At 33.5% G+C, this 8,672-nt stretch overlaps 2 protein-coding genes across 2 annotated transcripts; one reads left to right on the forward strand and one right to left on the reverse strand.

Moving 5' to 3' along the window:
• Nucleotides 1-1,916, forward strand: LOC105628882 (iron-sulfur assembly protein IscA-like 1, mitochondrial). Its single transcript, XM_012210364.4, has 3 exons — nt 1-280; nt 409-526; nt 1,498-1,916. Exons 1-3 carry the CDS (start codon nt 88-90, stop codon nt 1,601-1,603), a joined length of 417 nt encoding a protein of 138 aa, XP_012065754.1. The 5' UTR covers nt 1-87; the 3' UTR covers nt 1,604-1,916.
• Nucleotides 1,917-3,728: 1,812 nt separating this feature from the next.
• Nucleotides 3,729-7,298, reverse strand: LOC105628883 (uncharacterized). Its single transcript, XM_012210365.4, has 2 exons — nt 6,587-7,298; nt 3,729-4,165 (listed from the first exon to the last, which is right to left on the reverse strand). Exons 1-2 carry the CDS (start codon nt 7,128-7,130, stop codon nt 3,972-3,974), a joined length of 738 nt encoding a protein of 245 aa, XP_012065755.1. The 5' UTR covers nt 7,131-7,298; the 3' UTR covers nt 3,729-3,971.
• Nucleotides 7,299-8,672: the final 1,374 nt, after the last annotated feature.

The following is an 8,672-nucleotide window of genomic DNA, read 5'->3' on the forward strand; positions in this document are numbered from 1 at the left end:
AATTATTTTCTCTTAACTAAGTATAAGTAATAACAAGAGAACCCCAAAGCTGAACTTTACCAATTTTGCGCCAACAAAACAAAGGAAATGGCAGCCTCTAAAGTTTTGGCGGCAGCGGCGGGGAAGTTAGGACCGATGGCCCGACGACAGGCCCTAAGCCTAACAGACGCGGCAGCCGCTAGAATACGCTACCTGCTGCAGCAGCGCCAGCGGCCTTTTCTTCGGCTGGGCGTTAAGGCTCGCGGTTGCAACGGCCTATCCTACACTCTCAATTATGCAGGTTAGTGCAAATTAACCCTAAAAGAAGCTTATCTTCCTTTGTCGAAATATCGATTTTGTCAAATTGATTTTGTGCTTGTATTTTAGCGAATTAGGCTTGAAAGATTTTTTTTCTCGATACGAGTGCAGATGAGAAAGGGAAGTTTGATGATTTGGTTGAAGATAAGGGTGTTAAGATATTAATTGATCCTAAGGCACTTATGCATGTTATAGGAACAGAGATGGATTTTGTAGACGACAAGCTCCGGTAATTGTTTTATTCTGCAACATACTCTCTTAAGCATCAACTCGTATGGTTGTGTATATTTTTGGCTATTGATGTACGGTGCTAGTCTGTATGCTTGCAATTGAGATGTCTTTCGTTTCACGTCTGACAAATGTTGGAGAACTCACTGTAGATATGAAATTGAATCAATATGGTAGGACTCAGCCTAACTATTCTGTGGGAAGAGGGAAAAATACAAGAATAGAAGGGAAAAAACAAACAGAGAAGAAACAAAAGGAGAGAGAAATTATGTAGTTGTGTTATTATCAAGAATATCCTCCTTAGTACACAGTTTTGGTATATATACCCAATAACAGACACATATACAATTAAATACAAATAAATGCAATCCAATGACCATCAAACCTAATCTTAATTACATTGGAGTCCTAACACAATGTCTTGAACTATAATTATAAGCAGGAAGCTTGGACTTCTAATTTTGTAATGTTTTTCCGAAATTAATTTCATTCAAATGTTGTGAAAGCTTGACTTGAGTTGAAATAAAAGCTTTCTATACTACTTACTGTAGGATGTGGTTTTTACTAGGCTTGTATATTTTGTTAAAATGAACTCTTTTCAATAATATAAAGCAGAAAGCCAATTCTCTTACACTTTCTCTTTATCTATGTCTACTTGGCATTGAGATTGAAACCGGTTCTCTGAAAAGGCATATGTCTTTTTTATGTTGTTGGAAAAAGCAGTTTGAAAGTGTTACTTAGTGGTTTTCAAGCTTTTATGATTAGAACAAGTGAAATTCATCCAAAAATAAATTTTAATGATCTCTAATGAATCTTTTCAATATAATGCTATTCTCAACTGCATCTCAAACGACAATATCAAGCATATCCTCTGTCTATCTCATTTGATGTGTCTAGAGCAAAGATTTTCAGCTCTTTGCTCTCCCTACTCTAATCTGCGCTGCATTTGCTTTTCAAATTGCAATTTTGCAGATCGGAATTCATTTTCATCAATCCCAACTCTAAAGGGCAATGTGGTTGTGGAGAGTCCTTTATGACAACCAGTAGTGGACAAGCTACTAAACGTGGTGGTAGTTAAGGATTGTTACAGAATTTCTTCTGGTTTCACTCTCATGGCAATCATTTATTATTTCTAAGAAATTAAGATTGCCCAAACACCATCACGTGGAAAAGAAAATAATACTGGGGTGTGATAGCTAATGGAGTTAGTAAATCTTCTTTTTCTTCACTCATTTTTAAACGAGTAGTTTTATTGTACATTATGTAGAATACAACTTGTGCAGGGTGCAGCATTGTAAATATTCAGTGTTCATCAAGGTTTTTGTAAGTTCAACGTTTCATAGTTCTCTGTTATAAACAAAGAGATAATATGATGCATGTTTTTTGCCCTAGTATGTTTGTGTAACTAACGTTTAGAGTGGACCATTGCACATGCTATATGTTAGTCAATTTCTTTTATTGGATTATTTTTCTCATTTATTAAAAAGATGCATTGACATTGCAGCAAGCTTCTAAGACTAAATTGTTTGTCAATCCTGCTGCTAGTCTGTACGCTTATAATGTTCCAAGTATAGATGTTTGAACTGACCTCAAATTTTATCAGTTGCTGTTATATGGTTCTGATAAACTTTAACCAGTACAGTTATAGAGGAATTATGTTTATGTGGGAACTGTAAGGCATTTTCGGTCAAGTAAAAGTGGAATGAGATCCTTAGTTGGATGATGAATATCGGGAGGTTGATCGACTGAAAAAACAGAAACACTACGAATAATTGTTGAGTAGAGTTGAATGGAGCTATTTAGAATGTTTATTATATATCATGGTATGCATTTAATATTAGATTTTGATACGGAAGTTTTTTTATTCTTATTTGCATTTTGATCTATTAATTAAAGTAGGAAATGCATGTATGAGTTGAAGTGGACAAAATGGAAAGTGGGCGTTTGGTGTTAATTAACTGCTACTTTCCATAGAATTGTTTTAGCCACTTCCACTGGGTGCAATCCAAGCTGCATTGACCGAGTTGGCTTGCTAAAAGGCTAGTTATATTTGTTTGTAGCTATTAATACTTTATTTTCAAGCTGACTTAGCACAAGACTTTCAAAATCCATTCAGTAACTGAATTAATTTTCTCGGGGGTTCACCAGAAGGATGCTATGTCTTAAACGTACTTTTACTTTTTTTTTTTTTTTTTTTCTTTTTTTTTTTTTCAGAAGAGGTATACAAAACAATTATCAAAGTTCAAAAGGCTTCCATGAAAATTGCAGGTTAACCTTGAGGTGTGTTGTCAGATATGTATTTCAGCTGATATTGTTCAAGCCCATATAGGTTTACTCTCTGCATAAATATGCAGAACATACCTACGATTTATGGATGTGCACCTAACAACAAATGAACTTATGCATAAATTTGATCATATACTTTCGGCAATTATTCTTGTGGCCTTTTGAATTTTGCGGGGTTAGAGAATTCATCATGCCCCGCAATTTCTCACATTTCAATTATAACAGAAATTTCTAAAATGTAGCTTATAAAAATAGTAGGGATTTTTTTTCAAAAAAAAAAAAAAAAAAAAACAGTAGGGATTTTGCTCAGTTAGCGATTTCTATCAATCAACCGCTGATTAAAAAAGCTTACTAAATACTTAACTATTAGTTACGAAATAGCAATCAGCTAAATAAAAAATGCATCCTTAATTATTAGACAGGGGGGATTGGGGTCTAGCCTGGTAGGGCAGGGTTATGCATTTGCATGAGATAACCGGAGCTCAGTACCACTCCCTATTTCCCGTCTCTGTTCCCTCTTTAAGAGAGAAAAGTTAATTATTTGATGGGGCAGAATGGATCGTGTTATAAGGCAAATTTGCCGCTAAGGTTGAAATTATTTTTTCCAAATATCATTTTAAATTGTTTTACAAAATAGTTTTAGAGTTGTTTAGCTCTTTTGAAGATTTTATAATTCTTTAGCGGATGTTTAATTAATATTTTTAACTTAAAAATAGTAATGTAAAAAAATATCCTAATTATTCGCCATCTAGCTCAGCTGTCTTCAGGTTTCAAGCTGAAAATAAATGTTACACTTCATTCATGCAAAGATATGGCATCTTGTCTCCAATAAAATAGTGTTGATCGAAATTACCAATGACAAAATAATTATCACAAGCTATGAGAACTTTTGTAGTTCATCCAATACTTCGACGAGCTAAAAGAAACTATCAAACATTAGTCTTTTCATTCAAGATTCCATATTGATATAAAGGTTCAATCCAAAACATGGAATCATAAAAGAATAAGTCATCAAGTGATAAAGAATATTACAGTCAACAGTCATGTATCATATAAAAGGAAATCGAAGCACAAGTATTGAAACATCTAAGTAGCTTTTGCTTTCTGGTCTATCTATTGTGAGCATCCTAAAGGAACTTTAAATAATTAGAAAACTTACACTATCTCGTCTCCCCTGGAAGTCTGGGAGAAGATAGTCTGTTACGAGACCATTCTTCCAGTGCTTTTCGATGGAGAGAGTTCATGTGAATAAGAGGTCGCTTTTCTTTGATGAACTTCTCAGCCATTTTCCAATCTTCCACCACGCCTAAAGCCACTAAAAGTGCGCACACTACAGCAACACTTCTTCCATGACCTAAACAAGGATTAGGTATTATTCAATAGATAGATTTTGTGCAATTATGGACACATAGTTCACAAGAAATAACTACCTACTACAAAATAGCTTGGAACTGTAAATAGCACAACAAAGAGAGAACAACTTATATTACATAATATGCCTTTTTGAGCAAACAGGGGAGAGGATGTTTTGGAATAAATTTGATTATTAGATTATTCCCATATATTTTAGCACTTTAAGAGCTTTTTGCAGTTTTTCATCCAAGATTTTATTAGCTAGAATACCCACTTTTGGGTACAAAAACAGTCCAAGAAATAAAATTCACACACACACACACACACTGACACAGAGCCCTAGTACGATTAAACATGTTATTTCTTCAGAAGATACTTGAGTTGTAATAAAGTTATACGGTAGGAAATCAAACTGTGGTGGGCATAAGAGATAAATCACATTCACTTAAATGTGCAACTGCACCGTGAACTCAATTTTGTATGTCATGAACTCAATTTTGTATGTTATTCAATACTAAAATTGCATTAGGTACAAGAACAACTTAATATCTTGAGAATCATGCCCTAAGAATTATAAATTCTACTATCATGAAAGTTTGAGTACTGATTTCTAAATTTCATCAAAGAGAGAGAGAAAAAAAAAAAAAAAAAAAAAAAAAAAAAAAACAGGACAATAATCTGTATCTATAGCACAAAAGGAAGATAGTTATAAAGATAGGTGCTTGTATTTCGTGATGGGAAGTGGCAATGTGCAAAATATACATTCAAGGAGGAGCAAAAAGCGTTTGATAAGCGCGTGGTGTCAAGAAGAGGTTAATAACATGAAAGTGAGCATGTTGAAGAAAAAAGAAGGTTGTAAAGGTTCAGGATGAGAATGGTTACAAGCATAAGCAAGTTGAAGTTACTACTGAAAATGAAGTGCAATGCATTCAAGATTTTGATTTGGTAATTTTACTGAAGTTTAATATTCTATGTAAAGGGATAAAATTTAAAATTTTCATTCCTCCACAGGCAAAGGATTATCAATCTCACATTGCTTGTTTTATACCATTCAAGATGTAGACAATAGAGCCATTGCTACTTGAACATTCAAGGGGTAATGCTTTTTCCAAAAAGGAAAAGAATGATGAACAATAAAAATCATGCAATTGTCTGAATGTAAAGTCAGGTATTCAAGAATACAATAATCTGAGTTTTTTGGTCGTCAGTTCCACTTCTAATAGGCATTAGGTATACTCCCTCCTTTATACCATCAAAGCATTGCCTTACTAGATGTTCCATGCTAGCAAATATATCCACATAAACAGAATGTTGCTAATAAGATGGTTAAAAGAATAGAAATATCTATATCCGACCCTATTGGTTATCACACAAAAGAATTTTATTCATACAACCACCACTGGACAGATTAATTTAGTTGTCATTTTGGGAAATGAGCAAATATCAAATTCTTTATTCTGACTTCTCCTTCATGGCTAAGGAAGAGATCTATATTCAAATGGACATTCAAGAAAATGTTCACATGTAAACACAGTAGACTTTGGGCTCAAGCTAGGTGAATTGTACCCCTCACAATGAAAACAAAAGAAACTCAAAAACACTTCAGCAGCACATCCATTTGTGCATAGACACACATACAAAAACAAAAAGGGTCCCAGAAGTAGCGATCTAACAGTGGATGTATATTTTTGCATAAAATGGCTGCTGAAAGAAATTAAGACAAATAGATAGACTGGAGATAGCTGATATCACTCATGCTAGGGATGCTTTAAGCAAGAATTGAATGTCATTGCAATGGATCTACTGATAGCAGCCAAAGACCCAAAACATTTTTTAAAAAGGAAAATGAGATCATGGATAAACAGCACAGCTAACCACAAGTTGTTGAACTCCAAATAAAAGTTCAATCTATTTTCTTTTGCATTTATCATAATCAAGAAATACTTGAATTATTGGGTATTCGGGTTGCCTACTAATCCTGACAAACTTTTTTTTTTTTTATTTTTTTATTTATTTTTTTTATCAGAATTGAACAAAGAGCGTCTAACTTAGCTGCAAGAACTAAAAACTCAACTAAACAATCAGTTACTTATCTTTGTGTAATATATGCGAAAGTACCTAAGAGCATAGAAGTTTAATTATCATCTCACCGGGACAGACAACTAGTGAAGTTGAAATGTTGAATAAACAACTGGTGACCACTACAATATGCATAGCAAAATGAAATTCTCAGTCCAAATGCACTAGAATCAAACAAATTAACCAAAATCAAAATAAAACTGATATCCAGCACTAAACAGCCAAACCAAAAGGAAACAAGCAACAAAACATAAATCAATAGCACTAAAATGTGTGTGTGTGTATATATATATATATATATATATATAACAGCCTTAAAAAAGATTAAATATCATCATATTACCATATGCACAATGTATGAAAACAGGCTTATTCTGAGCTCTTTTTCTACAAGCCCACTTCACAGCAGATTCAATCTCCCCTGGTTGAGGAGATCTCGTATCCCAAGTTGGTATACAAAAATAAGAGTGCCCTTTAAACTCCGATCTTCTTGGAAACTCACATGTACAATCTATAATAGCAGGGTCACCAGGTGGCAATTTATTGGGCGAATAAGGCCACGCACCAACATAAACCCCTTCACAAATCTCATTATAAGGATCTTCCCCACTAATCAATCTACGCGCTAATGAAAAGGCTCTAGCCAAGAACAAGTAAGGAGAGAACATGATGATTGACCAAATTGGAAATGTCCCATCCGGGTTTTTGCCTAAAAGCATAGGGAGGTTAATTGATGGATGAGAAGCTAAAGATATTAGTAAAGACACCAATGAAGCATACAGAAATGGTATTGATAACAAAATGAAACCAAGGGCTCTAAGGAATCCAAAGATGAGGAACAGCACTGTTGCTTGACATCCCAAGAAGACTGATATTCCGAGACCCATTTTTTCTGGTTTCTACTATTCAGAGAAATTTCAAGAAAAGGAACTTGCAGTTAGAAAATTTGGAGTATTGTTGGAAAATTTTCCACTTGAGTTCAGAAACATGGGTCCTCTCGATAACAAGGAGCCAAACACAACAATAGAGAATGAGATTAGGAAAGAAGATGCTCACTTCATAGACGAAAGAAACGGTATTTAATCCTCTCACTTTGTGGAAAAATTATTATTTCATCCCTGAATTATGACCAAATTATTTAAATGGTCCCTATTGTTTGGTTAAATACCCAGCATGTTCTTGAGATTTAGTTCCGTCGTCGTGAATAGCATTTCTGTCCAATTTTAATGGTTTTGACTGTTAAATTAAGGTGAAAAAACTATGCCCTCAAATACCTCTTTTTGTGCAGGAGCTTATCATATTCAGCAAGAAGAAGACGTATAAATTAACCAAACCCATTAAAACAAAATCCATATTGCAAAAAAAAAAAACTAAAATGCATACCGAGAACTCCTTGAGCCAAATTAACCAGCGCAGAAGTAGCCAAAATCCATCTGCAACCTTGTATTGAAGAGGCCCAAATTTGAATGGTACATGATGAGGCAGTACAATAAGCTCAAACTCCCTTGGAATTGCTTGAGATATCCTCACCGCTTGATGCCGGACCTATTTGATGATGTCTAGTAGATGAGGGACTAAGCGCGCAGGATAAGAAGCAGTAACATTACCAGCGCATGTTAGAGGACGACAGTGGATTAGAGAAAGCTATTACTATTTTCGAGGCAGCCAACAAATTCAGTTAAGGTTTGCTTGTGCTCGGAAGTTTGGGTAAACAGGGGCAAAACTAGGAAACATTGATTGCAGGTGCAAAATAAAATTTTTTAAAATATGGGGTGTAAAATATAATTTTTTATATTTTTAAGGGTCAAAACACAATTTTTTACAAGAAAATTTTTTTGAGAAAATTTTTTTAGGGGTGTGGTGGCCCCCCTCTACCTAGTTTGTTTGGCCCCTGTAGGTAAAGGACGAGTGCCCATTTATTGGACCAGAAAAGGCCAACTACATCTTCGTGACCTTTTCAACAATTTTATAGTAAATAATTAAGATAATATTTTTTTCAAAAAAAAAAAAACTTAATTTTGTTAAAAAATAAAAAATTATTTCGTATATATTATATAATGATAAAAATATACTTAAAATAAGAAGTATCTCCATGTCTCAAAATAATTAAAATAAAAAATGCTAAAAAAAAATTTTATAATGTAAAAGGAATTTGTTATCATAATTTTAAAAAAATCATTAAAAATTTTATAAAAATAAATTATTTTTTTAAAGGAAAACAGAATGGAAAAATTAAAAACAAGTTGGCAACTTGAACTTTTATTATAAATAAAAAGGAAAACGGTTTACTTCAGAATTTAAATGACTTAATTATCATTTTAATATATGTGATAAATTCAAGATTTGCTTTCTAATTTTTTTTTTTTTTGAGTATTTGGAGAGGGGATTCAAACTTGGATCTATTATCAAGTTGTATAAGTACTTACCAC

The sequence above is a fragment of the Jatropha curcas genome, chromosome 6 (genome assembly GCF_041381405.1).
Source record: "Jatropha curcas cultivar XTBG-Jc1 chromosome 6, XTBG_Jcur_1.0, whole genome shotgun sequence".
Lineage (NCBI taxonomy): Eukaryota > Viridiplantae > Streptophyta > Magnoliopsida > Malpighiales > Euphorbiaceae > Jatropha > Jatropha curcas.